A 26302-nucleotide genomic window follows, 5' to 3' on the forward strand; every position below is an offset into this window, starting at 1 on the left:
GTTTACATTCTCCATGGACATTTGGATAGTCATAACATTTATGGCATGGCAACTTATATACTTCGTATTTTGTATCTGGTTCTGATTTTTTTGGGGTTTTTTTGCTCCTTAAAATGTCTGTACTTGTACGTTACGTTACGTTACGCTGCTCACTTGTGCCTTAAATTGTTCCCCGGAAACAAATAAAGTTTTCTGAATCTGAATCTGAATGTCAACAAGCAGCTGTTGATGGTTCTGATCCAGCGGTAGGTAGAGATCCATTAGAGACAGCAGCTGCTACAATATTCTACTGACCACATGATGGCGCTGCTGATTTACAGACACACAAACTGAGATCAGATCTCAAGTGCTGGCTGGGGACGCATGTGGAGACACATTTAGATTAAGACCAGGTAGATGGACAGGTGAGACCAGGTGAGACCAGGTGAACCCAACATTAGAGACTGACTCAGAGTCTCTGAGATAAATGACTTGAAGCAACCAGAGGTTTGATCCAGATGTTAATAAGTCAGCAGCTGGATGAGAAGTTGCTTTATTCAGAAACAAGATTATTTGGTACAGACATCATGAAAGAGTTTAGGACAAGTTGTTTCAGTCTGGTTCTGTTGGTTCTGGTTCTTGTTCAGAGTCCATTACAGGTTTAGTCTTTGTCAGTCCGCCTCGCTCGGACCGAACTCGGCCTCCTTAGGAGATCCTTCCGTCGCTTCTCGTTCAGAAGCTGCTGGATGCGTTTGTTTTGTGTTCGCTCGCGGAATGGCGGCATCCGCGGCACAAAGTAGTTCTGGTGACCTCTGGAGGTGTCGGCATCCAATCCTACAACCCGGTACGGGACCTCGTCCACCGAGTTGTTCTCCTTCCTCGACAGCGGAAAGAACGATGGCGCTGCTGGTTCTACTTCCGTCTGATTGATTGGACTCTGGAGGCTCCACCCCCCTGGCGATGTGGTGGTGAAGTTGTCGTCAGGTTCAGCTGGCGTCAAGGTCTGACTTCCACCATCAACAGTTACCATGGGAACAGCAGCAGGGGGTATTGTGGGAGTTGTCCCTGGAGGCGTGGCAGTGGTGACGTCACTCTCGTAGGACAAGTACTCGTCGTAATCCTCCACGTACACGAAGTCGGTGCTAACCCTGCCGGTCGGGGGCGGAGTCACAGTGAACCTGGGAGATGGCGTGCTGATGACATCATCCACCGCATCACCGCTGGAGTAAGTGCTGTCGGACCAGGTGAAGGACAGCGACGTCTCTGTGACCGAACTCAACAGACTGAAAGACGAAGACAGACGTCAAGTTATTCAGAAGGTTTTCATCCTAATGAACAAGTTTCTGTTAACGTCACGTCTCACCTGCTGCCGTCCGTCGCCAGGTTGCTGCTGCTGGAGTTGCTGGAGTTCCTTGAATTGCTGGAGTTGCTGAAGTTTCCCTCGCTGCAGGACTTACAGCACATCTGCCAGTATCCGGCGATGGAGCAGTACCGACTCAACACCTCCATCCGACAGAACACAGAGCGATCACCACGGCAACGCTGCCCTGGAGGAGGAACAGGTGATCAGACCAACAGGATGTTTCAGGTTTATACACCTGGATACACCTTTGAGAGAAGAAGAAAAAGATGAAGATGATGAAGAAGAAGAAGCCTGTGGAGGCCTCATGGTGGAGGCTGAGGGTTTTACTGGAGGAGATCTTTGGAGCTGGGAAGTCTGGGTTGGACCTGGACAGCCACAGGATGATGGCGTTCTTCTGGTCACCTGCAGGGGGAGACAGAGCCAGTGACACACAGACTACAACTCCCAGAATCCCTCCCTGTGTGGTGCAGTTCCTACCGCTGCAGGGCGGGGCCTGGCACGTGCGCATTGTGATTGGTTGAGGCTTGCTGCAGTTTGCAGCCGATCCCTCCGGACTTGAACACACAACCTGCCGCTCCTGAGTCCCGTTTCCACAAGAGACTGAACACTGAACAGACAAAGACCAGACTGGTCAGACTGTGACCTGATCAGGAATTGATGGGGGGACAGAACAAACAGTTCGTACCGGGGTCCAGGGCCCGGCTCTCCAGGACGGGGGGCAGGGGAAGCGGTTGCAGGTCCGTTTGGCGTCTGGTCGGTCGTGGCCGCAGAGCTTGCTGTTGACAGAGCGGTGCTGCCCCCTGCTGGACTCTTGCTGGCAGCCCACCCAACGCCGCTGCCACCCGGTCTGACCACAGGAGGCGCTGCAGTCTCCCCAGTCTCCGCTCGCCCAGCTGAGGACGAACCTCTCAAATTAACTTGTGCGTTACTGTGGTGACCTGTGTGGTACGTTACCGTGGTGACCTGTGTGCTGCGTTACCGTGGTGACTTGCAGGCCTCTGTGTTGCAGGTGCGACTGATCGCTCTCGGTTTGTTGATGTTGGAGCAGAATGTCCTCGGGACCATTTTCCCGTCGGCCTTCCTCCTGCAGCCAAACCTGGTGTACTGTTTCCCTGGCAACCACAGATCATCGTTAGCTATGCTGTGGTGGTTGCCGTGGTAACCAGTTTATAGGATGAGCCAGTGCGTACCTCCTCCACAGGGCTTGGAGCAGTGAGACCACTTCTTCAGCGCCCACTCGTAGAACACGGCCTCCTCCTGCACCAGGTTGGACTCCAGCGCCGACTGCAGACCGTCCTGGATGATGTACTTGTAGGACACTGTCACTTTGGAGTCGCCATGGGAACGGATCTGAGGGACACAGACAGGGAGGTTCAGTTCTGGGTCTCACCTGTGGACACTCCGTCTTCGTCCAGCGTGGACTGACCATGAGCAGGACTCCGTACTTCAGGGGCCCGGTGGTCTGGACGGACTCCTGCTCGTCAGTGTTGCTGTACTCCCAGGCCACGCCCCCCTCAATCACCACTCTGGACTCCGCCGTCTCGTCCTCATCGTTGAGGAAAATCTGACCCGTCTCCTGGTTCTTCACGGCTGCAGGAAAGAGAACAACGTTGGTGGAAAAGAACAGTAGCTAGAAGACGTTCTCCCCCTCCTCCTCCTACCCAGGATGTGAGGACTCTCCTTGAACTCCTGGAGCAGGAGGTGACGAGCGCCTCTGGGGATCTCCAGGATCTTCAGGTAACCTGGAGACATCAATCAACCAATCAATCAATCAATCAATCAATCAACCAATCAACCAATCAACCAACCAACCAACCAATCAATCACCTTGTCTCTTGGCGCTGCGGGTGAAGTTTCCTTTGATGACTTTACAGCTGGAGTTGTCTCCTCCACAGACTCCACATCTGTCCTCCTGCTGGTCTGAAGCTATCAGTCCATCACAGCCCACATGCTGCAGGACAGAGACAGAGACAGAGACATTCAGGGACTCCTCAGCAAAGTGGTTTGATCAGATCAGTGACTGAGGACAGATCTGAATAAAGACCTCACACTCTCCTCGGACACACACGCTGTAGGCGTCGCCATAGGAACACAACGTCCCATCATGCACCATTCTGTTCATGGACACCACGGAGGACGTCTCCTTGGACCGACAGTAGAGACGACAGCGCTGGTCAGCTGGAGACACAGCAGGACACTTAAGCTTAAGGTGGAACACTTAAAATAAAATGTTTAAAGTGGAACATCTAAGAGAAGGTTAAAGGAGGAGAGGTTGGCGTAATGAACTCCCAGAACACTGACCAGAACCAGGCTTGGACCAGAACCAGGCTTGGACCAGAACCAGGACACTGACCAGAACCAGGCTCAGAACCTTCAGTTTATTAAAGGTGGTCCTCAGACCTGGTGCAGAGACAAGTTCTCCGGCTGATCTTTAATTGTGTGTGTTCCTGTTTCTGGCTCCAGACCATTTAGAGGGTTCTGTCTACACCTGATTCCAAGGTTTGGGGAGAGAGTTCAGACCTAGTTCCAGACCAGTTTCCAGGGTTAGGGTGTGTTCTTACGGTCAGGGTGCTGGTAGGGCAGCCAGTGATGTTTCATTCCTTCGTGTTCAAAGAAGGGGTTCCAGACTTTACACTGATCCTCCCTGAAACACAAACAGAACTGGGTCGGTGAAGAACTGGTGGAGGTCCAACCCTAACCCTTCTGATCCATATTCACACCATCTAAAACCATGACTAGACACCCGTCTGTGACCCTGATTACCACCTGAAACTAGACCACCTGAAACTAGACCTCTATCTACATCCAGACGATCTGTGATGTCTTTAAAACGTTTCTGAGCAGACGTTAGCTTTAGCCTCAGACTAACATTCAGACTGAGAACCAGGAGAACCTGTCCAGCAGTGGATCTACTGACCTGAAGTCAGTCAGGGGGGGACAGTCTCCTTGGCTGCACAGCTGGAACTCAAAGCTGTTTCCAAAACATGTGCGCCCCCCATTGGCCGGTCTGAGAACAACAACAACAATGACGTTAGCCTCTGATTGGTCTGAGCCTGTGTGTGACATCACAGATGATTGACAGCTCACTCACGCCGGGTTGTCACAGTGTCTGGTCCGAAACCTGACTCCGCCCCCGCAGGTCCGGGAGCATGTGCCATAGGAACTCCAGGTGCCCCAGCTGCCATCTTGTCTCAGGAGATCAGGGGTTAGCTTCATGCAGAAACCTTTGAAACAGTGCTGAAGACACAGTTACCATAGAAATGGAGGTTAGCCTAGCTTAGCATGGAGATGGGAATTATAAAGACTGATGTTTACTTCCTGTTTCTGTTCAAACTAAAATCAGTTCCATCAGAGAGCAGTTTGAGAGTCTAACTACCTTAGCTAACTACCTTAGCTAGTATTATATAAATGATCTTACCTTCTCCTCTTCCGTCGTATAAGAGACAAGGGGACTAGGGACAACAGAGCTGGACACACTGCTCAGCTAGCTAAGCTAACTAATGCTAAGAAAGAACAGTGGAAGTTATTTGATTCCTCCATAGTTCAGACTAGACCAGCAGCAGTTTGGGGGGGGGCGCGCCTGCTGTCACTGTGTCGGGCCCCTGGTTGCATGGGGCCCCTCTGTTTCCAGTGTTTACGCTACACTAAGACAATGAACAAAATGTCGTGTAACATCAGATCTGAAAACCTCTCAAACAAACTTAACCGCTGACCTTTGACCCTAAACATGACCTCACCTTCCCGGGGCCACACTTGGTCCCGTCCAGCGGCGGACCTTTCTTGGTCTTACAGAAGAACGGGTTGCTGTAGTCGCTGCACCACAGCTGTTTGCAGGGGTCAGAGGTCGCGTACTGAAGACAAACACAGAAGAATCAAACTACAGACCTGCTGCACGGTTTTCAAAATGTTCAACGTTTTTATTCTGGAGTGATCTTTGTTGATGGACCACTCCTGTGGAGGGGAACAGTCGTCTTCAATCTGTCTGACTGTGGATTATCTGTGGGTTCCAAACTCTTTAGAGATGGTTCTGGAACCTTTTCCAGTCTGATGAGCAACAACAACTCTTTCTCTGAGCTCCTCAGAAAGCTCCTTTGTCCACAAACGTGTTGTGAAGATCAGACTGAGACAAACCCCTGATTTATTGAAACTAAACCAGGAACTGAACCACACCTGAGTCTCATTACATTGATGGAAACACTTCTGAACACATGGACTCTGATTGAATCGTAGAGGAGCTCCTCTCTGATATGTAATATTGGCTCATTTTAGTCTCATATTTAGGTTCTTTGTCAACTTTCAGGATGTTTTGAGTCATTTTTGTGAAGAATCTGCTGATGTCTTGTTTCTGTATTCAGTCATTTAATCAGAGACAGAGGATCATCATGTTCCTGTGAATAATAAAGTTGAAATGCTGAGGAGGAACAGAAACTAAACATCATTTAAAGTGAAACAGGGCGGTGATGTTTTCAGTGACGTGTCCAGATGTGATCCAGCAGCCACATCTGTTCAGGCTGTTAACTGAGAGGTGACGTCAGCAGCAAACGTCTCAGGACGACGTTCACTCAGTTTGGACTTTTCTTTCCAGGTCAGACTCTCTGGGTTTAGCTCCGATTGCTTTCCTTCTGGATCTGATTAAAGTTCCTCCTGCTCCTCTGTCACATTTATTTTCCTTCAGATTTCAGGAGAAACTTTTCTTTAAAAACATCCTGAAACATTGGACTGCACCCAGATATTTCTGTGTTCTGAGCTGACGTCAGTGTCTGGATGACAGTTTTATTTGCTGCTCTTAAACTTTAATGAATTGGCTCCGGTCTCTTCTCGGCCTCATTCCTTTGGTTTCTGGGATTTTTCCCTCATGTCTCTGTTTGTGGATGTGGACATCTGATCTTCTACTGTCTTCTACTGTCTTCTATTGTCTTCTACTGTCTTCCAGTGAATTTGGAGGTCTGGAGACAACAATCCATCATTTCTCAGCAGAGCACCATGATCTTGGAGTTTCTTTTTTTTCTTTTTCTTGTTCATCATCAGTAGGCCTTAACTGTCAGTAACTGATGTACACCGATCAGCCACAACATTATGACCACTTTCCTAATATTGTGTACAGGGCCGTTGCTAGGAATTCTGGGCCCCCTGAAAGAATATCGGCGGGGGCCCCTCTACCCCATTCATTGCCACTTTTTTTACAACTGTGTATTATGATGTTTTTTCTTTGTTTTTCTGTTGATGCCTGGTGTATAATCACTCAACAATGAGTTAGAATATTGTTATGTACTCATTTCTCTGATTTGGAACACGTTATTACACCTCTGACTGCATATATCTTCAATTAACCACTTAACAAATGGGTAGTATAAATCTTGTTGGAATATTTAACTTCTTTGTATTTTCAAATGTACCACCATAGCTAACACATTTTTACAAGACCACATTTGAACACATCATGATAACGTTATTGACCTTCGCCTAATGCTCATAATTACTGAGTAGAACTTGAATGCGTCATAATACATTTGAACGTAGCCTGGTAAGTGAGCGGGTGCTTGGTGCTGACTGGAGCACTGTCCGACAGTAATATGTGTGAAACACACAGTCCGCTGTAGATAGCCTCCACATTAGTAACGTTCAGTTATCTACACTAGGAATCGCTGCTCTACAATGAACTGGCCACTTCCCGCCTCTCACCCGATGATTGACAGCTAACGTAAGCTACAGCCCCTGCGCCCCGTCAGCTACGCGTTACAGACAATGAATGAATGAATGAATGAATGAATGAATGAATGAACAAGAGGCGCCCTCGGTAGTTTTACTCTCACCATTCTTAGAAGAATGTTGATGTCCTGGGCCCCTGCTCTGTTGCTCCTAGCCCTGGCCTCCCTCTCTAGTCTTTTCTAGTCTCCAGATTTGTGTTTTTTGTTCCATCATCTTCATCTCCCTCGCTCCCTGCTGGAGTTCGCTCGCGCTCAACTCGAACCCGCGGTGTGGACCAAACCATTTTTTAAGAAGGGGCCAAGGGGGTTACTGAAATTATTAAAATTAAAATATTGCGTGACTTTGTGGCTTTATTTTAGTTCGGATTCATTACTATGAATATATATTAGTTAAGCCTATGCATAATAATTTAGTCGTAGAGGCTACTGGGGGCTGTGTGTGGCCCTGATGGGCTGTGGGCCCTTAGAATTGTCATCACTTTTCCCCCCTATACGACGGCGCTGCCTGTGTAGGTGACTCATCAGAGAATGGACATGGGCCTTCTGAGGGTGTCCTGTTGTTAGTGTGTGTGTGTGTGTGTGGGGGGGGGTCTTTGAGGGGAGGGGCCTCTGTGGATCATCCCACAGATACTTGATCAGTTTGGGATCTAGTGAATTTGGAGGCCAGGTCAACACCTTGTGTCAGGCTGCATCCTGCTGGGGATGTCTGCTGCCATCAAGGAGTGTCATTGCTATGGGGTGGGGGTGCCTGGTCTGGTCTACCTGGTCTGGTCTAGGTGGGGGTGCCTGGTCTGGTCTAGGTGGGTGCTACATGTCTAAGTAACATCCACACCAATGAATGCCAGGTCCAGAAGTTTCCCAGCAGAACACTGAACTGTCACAAGATGGTTTAAATGTTATTCACTTCTACTGTCAGTGGTCATAATGTTGTGGCTGATCGGGGTACCCTCATCACTCAACATGTTCATATTCTATTTAACTCACCTGTTTTATGATATTTATATAATTATGTTATATTATTTATATATTATGATCTTTAACATGTCTTAAACCGTTCATGGTGTTTGGTTCCTCTGAGGAAGAGATGATCATCATCAGTCCAGATATCTGAATGTGTTCTGGTCCCGCCCCTTTTATCCAGGACAACCAGGTATCCCAGAATGCACTGCTGCTGTTCCAGTTACAGACCAACCGTCTCCAGAGTCTGAACTACCAAGAACACCAGTCCAAGCCTCGTCTCTACTGTCCACCTGTCAGGTCCTGAGGGACGTTCACTGACACCAGGAACTCAAACTTCAGGCCAGTTCTCTGAAGTTCAGACTCTGGAGGACGGTAGAGCGGTAATAAAAGATAAAACCCTCCTGGACCTGGAGGTCAGGGCTCTGATCGGACTCACTGCGGTGCACAGACTGTATCCCGGGCCGAAGTCGAAGCGGCACTGCTGGTCCATGGAGTACTGGAAGCCCGGCAGCTGAGGCTGAGCCGGCCAGTCGTGGTTGAACGGGTCGTCACGGAGACAGTCGTAGGAGCTGCACACAGAAACATGGATTTATCCGGTTGATGGCGAGGAGAGGTGATGATTCGACGCTCAGGGCTTCACTCACTGCAGGTACTTGTGGAGCTCCATCCAGCTGCACCGGGACCAGTGGTACCGATGGAAGGTGGCCTGAACCCGCGGTGACATGATGCTGCCCAACGGCACGTCGTCAGCGCAGTTATTGGCCTCTCCATCATGCTCCATCCCCAGCCTGAAGGCAGGAGGACAGATAATGAAGACAAACATGTTCCAGACATCAGCTCCAGAGTCGACATGAAGCCTTCAGACGTTCAGAGTCATCTGAGCTCAAGTCTTTATTTATTAATCTCTTCATTTTACAAAATGTTTTACTCTACACTCTAAGTGCTCTAACTAAATCTACAGACTGAACCAAGATGACAGACAGACCCTTGGTTACACGTTGTCATGGCAACCGTCAATCACCATGACGCCACTTCCTGTTTCTATAGCATCAAATAACTTGAAGATACATCAGCATTATATTAACTACCTAAAATCTATGTTGCATGTACTTTGGTCCCGCCCACTAACATGGAGGGGCGGTGCTTATGACCTATGCTGCAGTCAGCCACCAGGGGGAGCTCTGCATGCTTTGAGGAGCCGTCATGGCGTCCACTGGTTCTGCAGTTTAATCTAGATCATGATGGACTCTGTTGATGTTGATGTTGTAACATCTTGTAAAGTTTCAGTTTGGTTGTTTTGTGTGTTTGTCTCACACGTGTCCGGTTTCATGTGCAGCTACAAAGGCCGAGGAAAACCCGTCCTCCAAGACCAGGACACAGCTCCGATGCAGGTGACACATTCCTGTAACTGGAGCATAACCTGAGAGACAGGAGGTCAGAGGTCAGAGGTTGTCGTATCATTGTCATCATCTCTACTCTAGGTGTTATCTGTTAGGTGGTATCTGCGGTGTTCTGGCGTCATACCCTGCATGCCGGACGGCCCAAACTCCTGCCTGGTCAGGTAGATGGTGTGGTCGTGCTGCTCGGCGTGACTCTGCTCCCTCTGCTGCAGATACGACCATCCACAGACGTTCTCCAAACTCTTCTGAGGGTTCCCCACAGAGATCAGCTCCTGGGACTGATCCACAGACGGAGACTTATTCTCTGATTCATGGAGGGTAAACCTTTCCCTGGCGTGTTCAAAAGAAGCTGAAACAAGGCCAGCTGGGCCAGCTGGGCCTGGACATACTGGACAAGAAGCCGTCCACTAGCGCAGAACATGGAGGAAACCTCCAGATTACAGGAACCATTAACGTTAGTCCAGCTGCTCTTGTTTTAATACGTTTTAACAAACTCTACTTTTCTCTGTTCATTTCAGATGAACCTCAGTAAACATTGACTTCTCAGCGGCCCAGAGAGGAACAGCTGGGTCCAGGGGTCAGTACCTTAGTAGGAGACAACATGATGATTTTGACCAGGACAACGTTGATGTTGGCGCCCAGAGAATGATCCTGATAGATCTCATTGACCTGAAACAGACAGACAGACCCTGACCCATCAGTCCTTCACCATGAAACCTGGTTCCAGCCGTGGACCAAGATAAATCAGAACCACTGACCCGACCCGACCCAACAGTATCTGAGTCTTGTTCACCTACTATGTTCATCAGTGTCAGCAGATATTTCTGAATGTGGTCTCGACCGTGGAAAAGAAGAACCGAATAATCCACCGCTAACAAGACCTGGACGAGAAATCAGACAAAAAGGACAGCTCATTAACATAAATGTTTAAATGCTCATTAACATAAATGTTTAAAGGCTCATTAACATAAACGTTTAACGGCTCATTAACATATTTATCAATTCATGAACCTCAATGTTGAACAGTTCAGCCTCCTCGATGTAGCGCCGTCTTCGAGCTGAGCCGGATTCCATCGTCTGGCTCTGGTTCTGGTTCTGGTTCAGGTTCTGGTCCTGGTTCAGGTTCAGGTTGTTGTTGTGGTTCTGGTTCTGGTTCTGGTTCAGGTTGTTGTTGTGGTTCTGGTTCCGGTTCAGGTTCAGGTTCAGGTTCAGGTTCAGGAAACCAAGGAGAGGACCTGCAGAGAAACAACAAACTCCTTTAACACCAGCTCTTCTTCTATTGTCTCTAAACCTGAGGATGTTTCTTCTTCTGTGGTTTTGCTGGATAGATCTGTGCTGACTTCATGTATTCATGTATTCATTCAGGTGAAGGTGATCTAAGGTCAGACCAGCTCAGAGTCAGTTAGTCTCTTTGGTCACGTGGAGGAAATCTGTGTTTTCATTGGTCAGTTCAAAAAGTTCAGCGAAGGTTTTAATTGTTTCCTTGGTAACAGAGCAGTTCATGTTGGAGGAGGTTCTAGAGAGACCATCTCCATCATCTTCATCATCATCTTCATCTGTCTTCATCCTGACTCTGACTCGTCTCCTCATTTATTCATCTGAGCAGCGTTTATAACGTTTCATATTCATTTAGTCTGTTTCTGATCTTATCTGGATCCTGATTGGTTGTTGGTGGACGCTTTATTCTGATAGAACCTGTCGTCATGGATCAGATGTCCAGATGAAGGTTGGTCTGCAGACACGGAGTCTCTGTCCTGATGAAAACATGTTCTCTGTGTTTTTATCAAACAGCTGAGCGGCGTGTTGGACGCCAGAGTCCTTCCACATGTGCTTCAGTTCAACATCTGCTAGTGTCTCCGACCAGAGACAAACACGTCCAGGAGCTGAACTACCCGTCAACCCTGAGCCTCAACCCTCCCTAACCCTCCCTAAACCTCCCTCCCCCCCTCCCTCCCATCCTCCCATCCTCCCCAACGCCTGAATCCTCAGACTGCCACGTTGCTCAGAGTGTGTGTGAGCTCTTGTGTTGCTATCTCTGTGAGGACCAGTTTGAGTATTAGACCATCAGAGTGAGGACATTTCAGGGGGTCCTCCAGTCTTCACAGGTCTGAGGAGTTATGGTCAGGGTTCAGGGTTAGTGTTTAGGATTGGGGTGGAGGCCGGTGCATTATGTCCATGGAAGTCCTCACAGAGATAGCTTTCCTAATGTGTGTGAAGCCTCCGTCGGCGCTGCCAAGTTTCCTGGAACACATCGTCTGTTTCCACTTGTTTCTTTCTGCAGATTTTCTGGATCTGTGGATCGACGTCTAAACAGCTTCAGATATCAGAGAGAACGAGGTGAAAGTTCAACTGGAGCTTCAGCACATCTCTCAGCTGCTCAGGTGTCACCTCCACAGGAGACACTGATGAACGGGTTCTAGTAGAAACTGATGAACGGGTTCTAGTAGAAACAGATGAACGGGTTCTAGTAGAAACTGATGAACGGGTTCTAGTAGAAACTGATGAACGGGTTCTAGTAGAAACTGATGAACGAGTTCTAGTAGAAACTGATGAACGGGTTCTAGTAGAAACAGATGAACGGGTTCTAGTAGAAACTGATGAACGAGTTCGAGTAGAAACTGATGAACGAGTTCTAGTAGAAACTGATGAACGGGTTCTAGTAGAAACAGATGAACGAGTTCGAGTAGACACTGATGAACGGGTTCTAGTAGAAACTGATGAACGAGTTCTAGTAGAAACTGATGAACGAGTTCTAGTAGAAACTGATGAACGGGTTCTAGAAGAAACAGATGAACGAGTTCTAGTAGAAACTGATAAGCGAGTTCTAGTAGAAACTGATGAACGGGTTCTAGTAGAAACTGATGAACGAGTTCTAGTAGAAACAGATGAACGGGTTCTATTAGAAACTGATGAACGAGTTCTGGTAGAAACTGATGAAGCAGTTCTAGCAGAAACAGATGAACGAGTTCTAGTAGAAACAGATGAACGAGTTCTAGTAGAAACTGATGAACGAGTTCTCGTAGAAACAGATGAACGGGTTCTAGTAGAAACTGATGAACGAGTTCTAGTAGAAACTGATGAGCGAGTTCTGGTAGAAACTGATGAAGCAGTTCTAGTAGAAACAGATGAACGAGTTCTAGTAGAAACTGATGAATGAGTTCTAGTACAAACTGATGAGCGAGTTCTAGTAGAAACTGATGAACGAGTTCTAGTAGAAACTGATGAACGGGTTCTAGTAGAAACAGATGAACGAGTTCTAGTAGAAACTGATGAACGAGTTCTAGTAGAAACTGATAAATGAGTTCTAGTAGAAACTGATGAACGAGTTCTAGTAGAAACTGATGAGCGAGTTCTGGTAGAAACTGATGAAGCAGTTCTAGTAGAAACAGATGAACGAGTTCTAGTAGAAACTGATGAATGAGTTCTAGTACAAACTGATGAAGCAGTTCTAGTAGAAACTGATGAAGCAGTTCAGGTAGAAACAGATGAACGAGTTCTAGTAGAAACTGATGAGCGAGTTCTAGTAGAAACGGATGAACGAGTTCTAGTAGAAACTGATGAACGAGTTGTAGTAGAAACTGATGAGCGAGTTCTAGTAGAAACTGATAAATGAGTTCTGGTAGAAACTGATGAACGGGTTCTAGTAGAAACTGATGAACGAGTTCTGGTAGAAACTGATGAAGCAGTTCTAGTAGAAACAGATGAACGAGTTCTAGTAGAAACTGATGAATGAGTTCTAGTAGAAACTGATGAGCGAGTTCTGGTAGAAACTGATGAACGGGTTCTAGTACAAACTGATGAACGGGTTCTAGTAGAAACTGATGAAGCAGTTCAGGTAGAAACAGATGAACGAGTTCTAGTAGAAACTGATGAGCGAGTTCTAGTAGAAACTGATGAGCGAGTTCTAGTAGAAACTGATAAATGAGTTCTAGTAGAAACTGATGAGCGAGTTCTAGTAGAAACGGATGAACGAGTTCTAGTAGAAACTGATGAACGAGTTGTAGTAGAAACTGATGAGCGAGTTCTAGTAGAAACTGATAAATGAGTTCTGGTAGAAACTGATGAGCGAGTTCTAGTAGAAACTGATAAATGAGTTCTAGTAGAAACTGATGAGCGAGTTCTAGTAGAAACTGATAAATGAGTTCTGGTAGAAACTGTTGAACGGGTTCTAGTAGAAACTGATGAACGAGTTCTGGTAGAAACTGATGAAGCAGTTCTAGTAGAAACAGATGAACGGGTTCTAGTAAAAACAGATGAACGAGTTCTAGTAGAAACTGATGAACGAGTTCTAGTAGAAACAGATGAACGGGTTCTAGTAGAAACTGATGAACGAGTTCTAGTAGAAACTGATGAACGAGTTCTAGTAGAAACTGATAAATGAGTTCTAGTAGAAACTGATGAACGAGTTCTAGTAGAAACTGATAAATGAGTTCTAGTAGAAACTGATGAGCGAGTTCTAGTAGAAACTGATGAACGAGTTCTAGTAGAAACTGATGAACGGGTTCTAGTAGAAACAGATGAACGAGTTCTGGTAGAAACTGATAAATGAGTTCGAGTAGAAACTGATGAAGCAGTTCTAGTAGAAACTCATGAACGAGTTCCAGTAGAAACTGATGAACGGGTTCTAGTAGAAACTCATGAACGAGTTCCAGTAGAAACTGATGAACGGGTTCTAGTAGAAACTCATGAACGAGTTCTAGTAGAAACTGATAAATGAGTTCTAGTAGAAACTGATGAACGAGTTCTAGTAGAAACTGATAAATGAGTTCTAGTAGAAACTGATGAACGAGTTCTAGCAGAGTTCTACTCCTACAAACCCTTCACGTTCAGTCTCACTGTGTTTCAGAAACAGGAAGGAAGTCTAGAGGACTTGTCCATCATGTGAACCAGGGTTAAAGGAGACCAGGATCTTGTCTGATATATTCTCTTCTTTGCAGGTTTTATTTTTCTGACTTAAAATGATCTGAATGATGATCTGAGAACAGGAACCAGTTCTCATAGAACCCCAGTGATGTCAGACTAGAAACAAACAGATCTGTGTCCACACGAAGAATGTTTAGTCAGTAGTCGTAAATTTACAGTTTCAAACTATCAGTTATATCCAGATCCAGATCCAGATCCTGATCCTGACTCTGACTCTGACAGATCCAGATCCTGACTCTGACCCAGATCCTGACTCTGATCCAGATCCTGATAAACATTAACCCAATAACAAGTTAAAATATTTTATTGAGCGTTATTAGATTAATGCATTATAATTGAATGTACCACATTCTGCTAAGTGTTAATACTTGTACATGTATCACAGTAATCCAGGTGCAGTCATTTTTACTATCTAGTGTTGTTTTTACCTGCAGTATTTATTTTATTTGATCATTTACATTTGATGATTCTGGTTCAGGTTCTGGTTCCTAATCTGATTTTAAGAACTAAACACTTAAGAGTGTTTAGTTCTGATTTAAGCTGGAGGCGGAGCCTAGTGTCTAGAGTCATGTGTTCATTTGTCTCACCTCGGAGGAAGTCATCAGCAGTTTGATTGACAGCTGTCTGGTTCTTGATGACGGCTGAGGAGCGATAAATGATGTGCTGTCGTCGTCCTCCTCCTCCCCCTCCTCCTTCTCCTTCTCCTCTTCCTCCTCCTCCTCCTCCTCCTCCTCCTCCTCCCCCTCCTCCTCCTCCTCCTCCTCCTCCTCCTTCTCCTCTTCCTCCTCCTCCTCCTCTTCCTCCTCCTCCTCCTCCTCCCGGCCTCCATCGATCCAGTGGCTCAATAAAAAACTCCTCCTCACCCATCCGGATCATTCCTGCCTGGAGACAAGACAACCGTCAGTCATGTGATCAACCACTGGATTCTGCAGGTGTTTGATTCCTGTCACTTCCATCTGTGAGCAACCAATCAAGTTCTCTAGAGAACCTCAGGAACAGAACCAACGTGTAGGAAACATGCTCATGATTTGTTCTGTGTACGATGGACGCTGCTCCAGGACATGGTCTGGAAAATATTCCTCTGCCTCTTATTTTTTTCCGTGCTCTTTGAACGCCTCTCGTCTTTCTTCCACATCTGGCTTCACTCAGGCTCCGCCCACGCTGGACCTCTAGAAAAACACATCTGTTCCTAAAGACCAATCAGACGTCCAGACGTCCTCCAGCCGGTCACACAGCTGCACTCAGGACGAAGAGGATGATGATGAAGGGGATGATGATGATGATGATGAAGTCCAAACAGACTACCTTACATTAACGTCCTGGTCTCACCTGGTCTCACCTGGTCTCACCTGTCCATCTACCTGGTCTTAATATAAATGTGTCTCCACATGCGTCCCCAGCCAGCACTTGAGATCTGATCTCAGTGTGTGTGTCTGTAAATCAGCAGCGCCATCATGTGGTCACAGCTGCTGTCTCTAATGGATCTCTACCTACCGCTGGATCAGAACCATCAACAGCTGCTGGTTGACTTGGAGACATGATCCAGATGTTGGAACCAGATGGAAAGACTCTCACATGTTAAATGACGTTAGTTATTTTAGAGAAGGAAGGAAGGAAGGACACAGATTGACAGATGTAATCAGATTACTCTGGACAGGTGTAATCAGATTACTCTGGACAGGCGTCAGAGAGACACTGAGTCAGAGAGAGTGTTCGTTAGCTTAGCCGCCGTTGCTAACAAACCTACCAGTCCGTCACAGTTGCTGATGGCGACCGACGTGTCCTCCATGTTGGACACTGTCCCTGTGTAGAGGCAGTCTGTGTCTCCTATTGGCTGAAAGTGTCCTGACTCCTCCCACTCCATGGTGGCGGTGGGTGCGACCAGGTGAGTGTTGAGGTGTAGCCGCAGGTGGAGCTCTTGACCAAACACCGTGACATTGTAGAAGAGCTCCGCCTCCTCAGCCCAGTGACCCCGCCTCCTCCCCTCGTGGGTTGATGATGACATGACTGTGGGCGGGGCCTGTTGTAATATGGGCGTGTCCGTTTGACTCTGTACATACTTGGGTGTGTCCTCTATGGAGGGGGCGTGTCTTTTGCGGCGTTGTAGTTGGTGGGCGGAGACTAACGCAGACAGGAAGCGTCCCTCTGAGTCTGTCGTGATTGGACGAATGATGCTGAACTCTGACAGGATCTGATGGAGAGAATCTGATGGACAGACAGAGACAGGGACAGAGGGAGAGAGGGACAGAGACAGACAGACAAAGAGACAGAGGGACAGAGGGACAGAGACAGAGACAGACAGAGGGAGAGAGGACCAAGACAGACAGAGGGACGGAGGGACAGACACAGAGACAGACAGACAGAAAGACAGATTTCATTAGTCTCCAAGAGATGACATTGTCTCCAGATCAAAAACATTTAGAAATGAACTTCTGATCTGATGTTCACGATGAAAACTGGTTTCTAATGTCACAGACGTCCACAGATGTCCATATATGTCTAAAGATGTCGATACTGTTCACAGATGTCCACACTGTCTATAGATGTCCTCAGACGTCCTCCCTGTCCTCTCTGTCCTCAGTCATCCTCAGACGTCCTGTCTGTCCTCTCTGTCCTCAGTCGTCCTCAGATGTCCTCAGTCATCCTCAGACGTCCTCTCTGTCCTCTCTGTCCTCAGTCATCCTCAGACGTCCTCTCTGTCCTCTCTGTCCTCTCTGTCCACATAAACACTCTGCGAGGACGTGATCATTTCTGATCTGAGTGCTTCACATTCCTCAGATGCCTGAAGGACATAAACAATGAGACTGATGTGGACGTGGAGACGGACTTGGAGAGGGACGTGGAGACGGCTGCTGAACTGATCGACCATGACCTTCACTGCTGAGGTCAGAGGTCAGAGGTCAGAGCCTGGAGGACTGAACAGCTCCACCACAGAAGAAGTGAGAGTAGCAGGTATCAGTGCAGACAGGGAGGACATGTGGACACTCAGTAGTACCTGTAATACTAGTATCAGTACTAGTAGTATTATAAGTAGTAGTATCAGTACTAATAGTATTATAAGTAGTAGTATCAGTACTAATAGTATTATAAGTAGTACTAGCATCAGTAGTCATAGTATCAGTACTAATAGTATTATAAGTAGTAGTAGTATCAGTACAATTGATGGTAGAACTCACAGTAAGAGTCAGTAGTACTACAGAGAGAGGAGGCATGTCCCAGTATTAGTAGTAGTAGTATTATAGTACTATGGTAGTATATGTAGTAGTAGTAGTATCAGTAGTAATATCAGTAGTAGTAGTAGCAGTAGTAGTAGTATTATAGTATTATGGTAGTATATGTAGTAGTAGTAGTATCAGTAGTAGTAGTAGTATTATAGTACTATGGTAGTATATGTAGTAGTAGTAGTATCAGTTGTAGTAGTATATGTAGTAGTAGTACTATCAGTAGTAGTATCAGTAGTATTATATGTAGTAGTAGCAGTAGTAGTAGTATTATAGTACTATGGTAGTATATGTAGTAGTAGTAGTATCAGTAGTAGTAGTATATGTAGTAGTAGTACTATCAGTAGTAGTATCAGTAGTATTATATGTAGTAGTAGCAGTAAACTGACCTGTGTTTTCTCTGATGGAAACTGAGTGAAAAGAGTTGATCTGCAGCAGAAACCCAACGATCAGTAATCCATAACAACAGTCCTCCATCCTGAGACAGAGACAGAGACAAAGAGACTGAGACAAAGACTGAAGTAGAGACTGCAGTAGAGACGCTCTCTGAGACAGAGACAGAGTCAGACTGAAACAGACACTCCTCCACTCTGGTTTTATCTCCTCCCTCTGACTCTGGTTTCAACTCCTCCACATGTTCTGATCCTGACCAGCACAACATCTCAGTCCCCCGATCAACCAGTCAACTAGTCAATCAACCAACTAGTCAATCAACCAACCAACTAGTCAACCAATCAACTAGTCAATCAATCATCAACTAGTCAATCAATCAATCAACTAGTCAATCAACCAATCAATAGAAATCAGCTCAGAAACCAGACACGTGGAAATCAGGTCTGACCTTACTGATGTTTGAACTGCAGCGCCTCCGTGTGGACACGGAAAGACATGGACCATCTGAGACAGACCTTCAGAATAAAAGCTGCAATTATACAGACCTTCAGAATAAAAGCTGCAATTAAACAGAACTTCAGAATAAAAGCTGCAATTAAACAGATCTTCAGAATAAAAGCTGTAATTAAATAGACCTTCAGAATAAAAGCTGCAGCGAGACAGACCTTCAGAATAAAAGCACGTCAGTCTTTCATTGGGAGTGTCAGGAAGAAGCTGAACCAGTGAAGTTAGAGACAGACTACTTCCTGATTGTCTCAGTCGTCTCCTCGTCTGTCCTCAGACTCAGAGTCTTCATCCCGTCGTCCCTCAGAGGAGGACGTGTCTCTCAGGTAGGACAACGTCTCTGAACCTTTAATTAAAGGAGGAAGGTGATTGTTGGTCTGGCCCAGTTTGATAAAGTTTGGTCGTTATTGATTCTATCAGCTGATCTCCACCAGCTGATCTCTACCAGCTGATCTCTACCAGCTGATCTCTACCAGCTGATCTCCACCAGCTGATCTCTACCAGCATTAATAGAGTCATATATTCTTGATCTCTATCAACACGATGTTAGAACCAGAGACAAGTATCAGTCGACAGTTCTCTGCTCAGTAACGTTATTTAACTGTTGGACTGTGACACCATTTTGTCTGAGGTCTGTGATCGTCATGGAAACAACTTCTGAGCGGTGATGGAGGAAGTGCTCACATCCTCTCCAGTTCAACCACCGAGCTGAGATCAAACAGTGTGAGACCACCAGTCTGGCCAGAACTGATAGTTTATGTTTTATTTAATAGTTTATGTATTTATTACGATGTTGTTGAACCTTTCAGCTCTTTTGTGTTTTTATGACTGATTTCATGTTTTAATGAAGCAGCTTCTCTTATATTCAGTCTACCACAATCATAAACATTCAGGACTTTTAATGAAGCCCAGGTGAGTGTCAGCTGGTCAGACTCTAGTCATGTGACCTTCAGGTGATCAGAACCCAAAGCCCTCATCATCATTTAGAGCTGAACACTTGGAGGAACCAGATGAGTTAGTGTCACGTAAACAAAGCTTCATTCTTGTCGTTCAGACTTTAGTTGAGGACAAACCTTCATGTGAGCAGAGAACAGACGGCTGAATGTCAGCTTCTAATAATAATCATGTTCTTCTGAGGTTTTGTGTCTCTTGTGTCTTCAGCAGCTGTGACTCTGGTCGATTTACACTGAACCACAGAATTACAGACCGTTTCTTCTAAAGAGATAAAACTAGTCTTGGTTTTACTGATAGAACACCTTGAAAAATAGACTAATATCTTCTGTCCTTTATATTATTGACACTTTATTTTTAACCATGTCCTGTAACATCTTGTTTCAAGACATGGTTCTTACACCTTTAATCTCTCCAGCCCTATAGGGGTTGTAGTCTCACCTACAAACACCAGATAAACCAGGACCAGATCCAGAACCATCAGGTCCATGTTCCAGGGTCCATAGAGACCAGGGTCCATAGAGACCAGGGTCACAGAGACCAGGGTCCATAGAGACCAGGGTCCATAGAGACCAGGGTCCATATAAACTAGGGCCATCTACGGACCCTGGTCTCTATGGACCCTGATCTCTATGGACCCTGGTTTCTATGGACCCTGGTCTCTATGGACCCTGGTCTCTATGACCCTGGTTTCTATGGACCCTGGTCTCTATGGACCCTGGTCTCTATGGATAGGTCAGACTTCAGTAACATTGGTTCTAATAATAATAATAATAATACATTTTATTTATAGGCGCCTTTCAGAACACCCAAGGTCACCATACAAGAAAAACAGGATTTAAAATACATAACAGACATCAAAAGCAATTAACAAACTACAAGTATAAGACACTAAAATATACGATAAAAAGATAAAAGATTTGGTTAAAAAATAAAACATCTGGAGAGTGACAGTCAGGGAGGGTATGCTTGCAGAAAAAGGTGGGTTTTGAGATCTGTTACTATGCCTGATTAATTAGTGATAAACTGATGGAGAATTTTACATTTCACATTCTACCATTGTGATCATTATACAATCCAGAAGATTATTGAGATTGCCTCCATGTTGTTCACACATGGAACTCTTCAGGGAAACCAGTCACCAAGGCATGCTACATATCAATGCTAAGCTAATAGGCAGTTTATGCTTCTACATCAATTTGATACCGTAGCTATGGCGACGGTAGCAAGTAGAAAGGACTCTCACTGCCGTAGGCTGCGTACGTAGGTTACTGCGTCTATGTCCTGCAGTTAACTTTCACTACTAGATGGGTTATTGTGTTGATTAGCGGAGTACCACCATTGTAGTACCACCATTAGCCCACTAGATGGAGGCAGAGGACCATGTATGAAGTTGAAGCACAGGATCGGAGTCTGTCAGGCAAGTCACCATGTGGTGCATAATTTTGTAATTTCTCTGTTAGCTGATGCTAACTGGTTAGCTCTAGCTATGTGATGCTTGGTATCAATGGATAGAGTAGCTTCTCTAGTTTGTAGTTGCACCCAGCATGACAGAGTGGAGCAGGGAGGATTGTGGGTAATGTTACCAGACTCTGATTTTTTAACTGAAATATTGAGGTTCATAACAAACACTTGTCTCTGTGTCTGTGTTTCCTCTTTTCAGTGACTGACAGCTGAGTGGGCGGAGCCAGCAGACGTGTCATGTCGGTTCTGATCTGGTTATTGTTCCTGATGATGATGATGATGAAGAGTGATGGTCAGTCTACTACCACTCCCAGCATGCATTTCTCTGATAAAAAAAAATCAAACATCCTCATGTCTGACAGTCTTCTTCACGCAGCAGCTGGGGCTCATGGGTAATTCTGTCTGTGTGTGAACTTTGACCTCAGCCGACCCTGGAGAAGTCGTCAGAGTCCGCAGCGGGGTCGACGTCCAGCTGCACTCCAATCTGAGCATGGAGCAGAGATGGGACGTCCGGTGGACTCACCACCACCTACTGGTGAAGAGGAACAAGTCAGAGTGTCACAGACCCTGTGAGCTGCAGCCGGACGGATCTTTGAAATTGAGACAAGTTCAGAGCAAAGACTCAGGAAACTACACCATGGAGGTGTTTGACGAACAAGGGACGCTGAAGATGAAGAGACGCTTCCTGCTGCAAGTGGAGAGTGAGGACAGGACAGTAGAGACACCATCAGACTCCACCCTCTCTCTCTCAGGTTCAATAACAGGTGTGTCCATCTGCTCTATTGCCAGATTCATCGTTCAACTACATCTTCCTGCCGCTACTCTTCATCTTCATCTTCATCTTTATCTTCATCATCCTCTTTGTCATGAGGAGGAGGAGGGTTCGGAGGACAGTGACCTCAGGTACAACCAATCAGAGACAGTTTAGACTTCAACACCTGGTTTGTTTAAAAGTTAATAAATCATGATCTGCTGCTTCAGGTCCGAAGGAGGAGAACATCTATGTGTTGATGACCGCTGGAAAGAAGGCGAAAGTTCAGGAGGACAAGAATGAGGACAAGAAGGAGGACAAGGAGGAGGACAAGAAGGGGGACAAGGACGAGGACAAGAAGGAGAAAGAGGAAAAAGAGAAAAAAGAGGAGGAGTCTCTATATGGTACAAACACAGTAACACTCTCTAATACACTCACACAGACACTAGTAGATGCTAACAAATGCTAATAGATACCAATAGATGCTAACAAATGCTAATAGATACCAATAGATGCTAACACATGCTAATAGATACTAGGAGATGATTCTGTTGAATATAAATGTTTAAAGTAAAAACTTTTGATACATTCGATTCTGATGAAGATGATGATGTGATGAAGATGATGATGTGATGAAGATGCTAATGTGATGAAGATGATGATGTGATGAAGACGATGATCTGATGAAGAGGATGATTTGATGAAGATGATGATCTGATGAAGATGATGATCTGATGAAGAGGATGATCTGATGAAGAGGATGATCTGATGAAGATGGTGATCTGATGAAGAGGATGATCTGATGAAGACGATGATCTGATGAAGAGGATGATCTGATGAAGATGATGATCTGATGAAGACGATGATGTGATGAAGATGGTGATCTGATGAAGATGATGATCTGATGAAGAGGATGATCTGATGAAGATGGTGATCTGATGAAGAGGATGATCTGATGAAGATGGTGATCTGATGAAGAGGATGATCTGCTGCTGGTAAATGTTCACATGTCTGTGATAAATGTGAAAGGTTCCTCCTCGTTCCTTCGTCCTTCTTCAGGGAAAAGGTTGATGAAGCAACATTTCACGATGTGTTTCACAGAAACATGAGATAAAAAATAATCCTTTGGTCCTTTAATGAAACTAGAAGTAAAGGAGGAACCAGTGGTTATTAGAGTCATATAAAACCAGAAGAAGTTTCCATCAGTCAGTGATTTCAGATCTTTTCTGTCTAAACGGAGCATGGACATGACTCTGGAACAATATTCAGATGTAATGTTAGACTTTCTGTCTCAAGGTATCTGGTCATCTGGATTTATCTCTGAATCTGGAGAAGAACCAGGTTTATTTAGAGCTGAACACAATGATCCATGGACCAGAGAGACCTGGACCAGAGAGACCTGGACCAGTGGTCAGCATGGAGACTACTTCCTGGACCAGTGGTCAGCATGGAGACTACTTCCTCCTTCAGTCAAGGACAAGAAATCACCTCAGGACAAACAGAAGACTCAGAAATGAAAAGTTTGACTTTAAAAACCAAAGAAAGCACCTTTCATCATCTTCACTTCAGAATTTATTTAACTTTTATCAGATTTTTCTCTGACCTCTAACCAAACATATTTCCTCATGTAGCCTGCAGTAATGGTCTGTGGCAGAGATGCAACATTTCTAGATATTAGTGGAAACAGTGATTTCATTAATAAGTAAAAACGTCTGAACTGAACAAGGTAAACCATATCTGGTCGGTCTCTCTAACCTTTATGTTCTGGTTCTCCAGTTCCCTGTAACTCTGCTGTGTCCATGGAACCAGAAGAAGACATCTACGTCTGACAACCAATCACAGCTCACCTGGAGACTCACCTTGGTTCAGCTCTGTGTCACCTGTTATTCTTTTACTATTTCATCCAAATCATCTTATTGAGATGTTACTGACTGTGACTGGTGTTAGTCCTCGGGGTCCTGATCTTTGCAGAACAAAGAGTTCTGTAGTAAAAATACTTCATTATATTATGCAGTCCAAATGTTCTTTGACTGTAAGAAAACACAGATCACAAATTTAAGCGAACTTTACTCCAAAAGATTCAAAAGTAACATAAAATAAAAAGCTGCAGTTCATCAACCTTTTCTGACCTTTGGGCCCAGTTTTCCCAGCACACAAAGACCCGGGGCCCATTCAAATATTAACACTTTCATTTTAATTGATCCGAGTCTTGGTTTGATTTGTAACCAATAACTAAATCAAGTCCACTTATAGTTTAATAAGCTAAAACCTTGTGAAATAAATGATATCATACACTGTGATTATCTCATTCACTGAAGAGAACTTCTGATAAATAAAATAAATACATTCAAAATAATAAAATTTTCAAATAAAAAAAAAGTTTCCTTGTATGTGTACATACTTGGCCATTAAAGCTGATTCTGATTCTGATTCTGAAATAAATAAACTGCAAATAATATATAAATAAAGTGCAAATGAAACTATTGCCTTATAACCTGCTGATGAATTTGACAGTTTAGCAGTCTTCATTTATGCATGGCAGAAATAGAAGTTACTCTTCATGTCTGTGACAAATGAACAACAACAGTCACAACAGTCCATTCTGTAACATGCTACAACTCCCACTTCATGTTCACATCTTAATGAGACACTTGGCCCTGCCTCTTCCCGATTCCCGATTCACACAGGTAGTCGTGAATGGGAGAAAGAGTTTCACAGCCCTCAGTGCTAGACATGGGTATTGGATGAGTCCTCTTGAGAGCCATCTCACCTCACTGTGATAGAGCAGCTGGACATGATCTGCTTCCATGTCCTCACAAAGCTGAGCAAAGAGTTCACAGCATTATTTTTAATGAAGTTGATGGTTTTCACGCTTACATCCATCACTTCATGGAACTCTGGTGACATCTTCTTTGCTGCAAGGCTTTCACGTTGGAGAAAACAGTGGATCCATTTAGCTTCTGGTTCACGATCAAGTATCAAGTAGCCTGATGACACCGCTAAGCCTGCCAGTCACTGATGCTGCATCATCACTGCACACTCCAACACAGGTCTGCCAGTCCAGGCCGTTCTCAGTGAAGTAGTTATCCCTGCAACGGAAACATTCCTCAGCTGTAGCTCGAGTTGGTAGCTCTCCACAAAACAGTATGTCTTCTTTGAAACTACTGTCCTAGCGATAGCGAACAAAAACCAGCAGCAGTGCATCAGTGGACTCTTCTAGCTGTAAAAGAGAAGAAAAAATGGCCATGTAGTGAAAGGCCATGTCAGCAATACAGTGAGTCACAGTGTTGTTTGAGTCACAGCAGCAGGCAGAACCGATTCCTCTGCTGTGGTGAACGCTTCCTTACCCTGTGCCACACGTCTGGCTACGAGATAGCTGGCTTTCAAAGCACATTTAGTGTTGCCAGTCAGTGACACAATGGATCTTTTCTGTATCTGTAGCCCATTTTCTTTTCTCTTGAAAAAATCCACCAGCTTTCCAACAAGCTTGAGATGTTTGGTTTCTAGATGCCGCCTTAGTTTTGAACCCTAACAATAACTATAACTGCGCCTCATATAGGTATCAATAGTCACAATATAAGTTGAGGAACTGCATTATTCTAAATGATCAACTTTTGAATATTAACTAAAGGAATAACTACAATTAAACTGACCACAACAATAGTTTAAATGTTGAGTGTTCTACATAGTAGAGACTGACATCATTCACTCTTGAAGGTTCAGAGTATTACAGAGCGTCTGCTCCAGAAAGAATGATTATGGTTTTGATCATATGAGTAAGAAAAGAGAGAGAGAACAGAGGAACTGTAGTTTTCTCCCATGGTGTTGATCAGCTGTCCAGGTGGTGTCATGTCACCTTTACAGGAAGTGACCAGAACCCCTTATGTTCTATCCCTGTACTGTAAGTGTTTCTGATGTTTGTGTTGAATAAAAACCAAGAGGGAACTGTCAGAGTCACAAAAACATTCACTGCTGAAAATCTAGTTGATGCATTAGTGTCTTCCAGGCTGGATTACTGTCATCCATTAGTGCTCTCTGCTCTAAGTTACATGTGATAGTGATTATATGAATAAGGTAATGGGACCTTAAAGAAATGATCAGAAGCCTGATAATTTAGAGAGATAGACAGATAAATATGCTTCATTGTCTGTCCCAAATGGTGACAGAAATTCTTCTTTGACAGGACTCACAAGCAACAATCACACAATTCCCATCAAGACACATTCAACATTAAAAACACAATTAAAATACACACATTTACAGAAGCTTAAAACTCACATGAATGGTGGAGTGTTAAAAAGTTGAGTGTCTACTTCAGGGTGTTCAGGATGGTTATTTCAGATGGAATGAAGGATTTTTCGTGAATGTTTTTTTTTGTGTCAGTGGAACTTTGTACCTTTTGTCTGATGGCAGTAAATGGAAGGAGTGGTGAAGTGGATGAGAAGAGTCCTCTGTGATCAGGGTGGCCTTTCTGATCTCAGAGCGGCTGTAAAGTTCAGACAGGGGAGTGTGTTGTTTTGTTGACACATCAAGTGACACTGTGTTGTATTCAACCACCTGGAGGTAGACCAAATAAGAGAAACTGCATCATGAACTAAAAGAGTCAAATCAGAATAACCCACATTGACCCAGACGCCGTAACAGTTTTTTCATCTGCTGCTACAGCACAGAGACAACGTGGGAGT

General features: G+C 45.0%; 2 protein-coding genes across 4 annotated transcripts; one reads left to right on the plus strand and one right to left on the minus strand.

Moving 5' to 3' along the window:
• Positions 1 to 119: 119 nt before the first annotated feature.
• On the minus strand, positions 120 to 18095 carry LOC311502758 (A disintegrin and metalloproteinase with thrombospondin motifs 2-like). The gene is made up of 26 exons (XM_084565123.1): positions 17944 to 18095; positions 16081 to 16538; positions 15157 to 15215; positions 14921 to 15021; positions 10422 to 10645; positions 10208 to 10291; positions 9996 to 10079; positions 9535 to 9688; positions 9325 to 9430; positions 8655 to 8798; positions 8447 to 8579; positions 5080 to 5193; positions 4434 to 4579; positions 4260 to 4349; positions 3904 to 3986; positions 3387 to 3520; positions 3170 to 3293; positions 3004 to 3084; positions 2769 to 2932; positions 2533 to 2692; positions 2322 to 2454; positions 2028 to 2235; positions 1820 to 1949; positions 1670 to 1744; positions 1343 to 1526; positions 120 to 1262 (listed from the first exon to the last, which is right to left on the minus strand). The coding sequence occupies exons 1-26, from the start codon at positions 18029 to 18031 to the stop codon at positions 641 to 643; spliced, it is 4083 nt and encodes a 1360-aa protein (XP_084421249.1). The 5' UTR covers positions 18032 to 18095; the 3' UTR covers positions 120 to 640.
• A 2239-nt stretch (positions 18096 to 20334) lies between these two features.
• LOC311502963 (uncharacterized protein) lies at positions 20335 to 23866 on the plus strand. Of its 3 annotated transcripts, XR_014699564.1 has the most exons (4): positions 20335 to 21158; positions 21292 to 21769; positions 21848 to 22021; positions 23394 to 23866. XR_014699564.1 is itself a non-coding variant. In XM_084565436.1 (3 exons), exons 1-3 carry the CDS (start codon positions 21733 to 21735, stop codon positions 23444 to 23446), a joined length of 264 nt encoding a protein of 87 aa, XP_084421562.1. In that variant the 5' UTR covers positions 20335 to 21732; the 3' UTR covers positions 23447 to 23866. The 3 variants fall into 3 exon arrangements, 2 of the variants coding, with proteins under 2 accessions (XP_084421562.1, XP_084421561.1); XM_084565436.1 differs by having other exon boundaries at positions 20335 to 21769; XM_084565435.1 differs by lacking the exon at positions 23394 to 23866 and having other exon boundaries at positions 21848 to 23101.
• The last annotated feature ends 2436 nt before the right edge of the window (positions 23867 to 26302 follow it).

Source organism: Chelon labrosus (assembly GCF_963514085.1).
Source record: "Chelon labrosus genome assembly, chromosome: 17".
In the NCBI taxonomy this organism is placed as follows: Eukaryota; Metazoa; Chordata; class Actinopteri; order Mugiliformes; family Mugilidae; genus Chelon; species Chelon labrosus.

Bases quoted from the DNA above. Each gene is read 5' to 3' on its own strand.
- LOC311502758 (XM_084565123.1), bottom strand. From the start codon at position 18,031: ATGGAGGACTGTTGTTATGGATTACTGATCGTTGGGTTTCTGCTGCAG. The intron at 9,431-9,534 runs GTATGACGCCAG...CCTGTCTCTCAG, and splicing joins TGGGCCGTCCGGCATGCAGG to GTTATGCTCCAGTTACAGGA. The intron at 1,745-1,819 runs GTAGGAACTGCA...CTCCCCCTGCAG, and splicing joins CCAGGCCCCGCCCTGCAGCG to GTGACCAGAAGAACGCCATC.
- LOC311502963 (XM_084565435.1), top strand. From the start codon at position 21,104: ATGTCGGTTCTGATCTGGTTATTGTTCCTGATGATGATGATGATGAAG. The intron at 21,159-21,291 runs GTCAGTCTACTA...CTTTGACCTCAG, and splicing joins GATGATGATGAAGAGTGATG to CCGACCCTGGAGAAGTCGTC. The intron at 21,770-21,847 runs GTACAACCAATC...CTGCTGCTTCAG, and splicing joins TCGGAGGACAGTGACCTCAG to GTCCGAAGGAGGAGAACATC.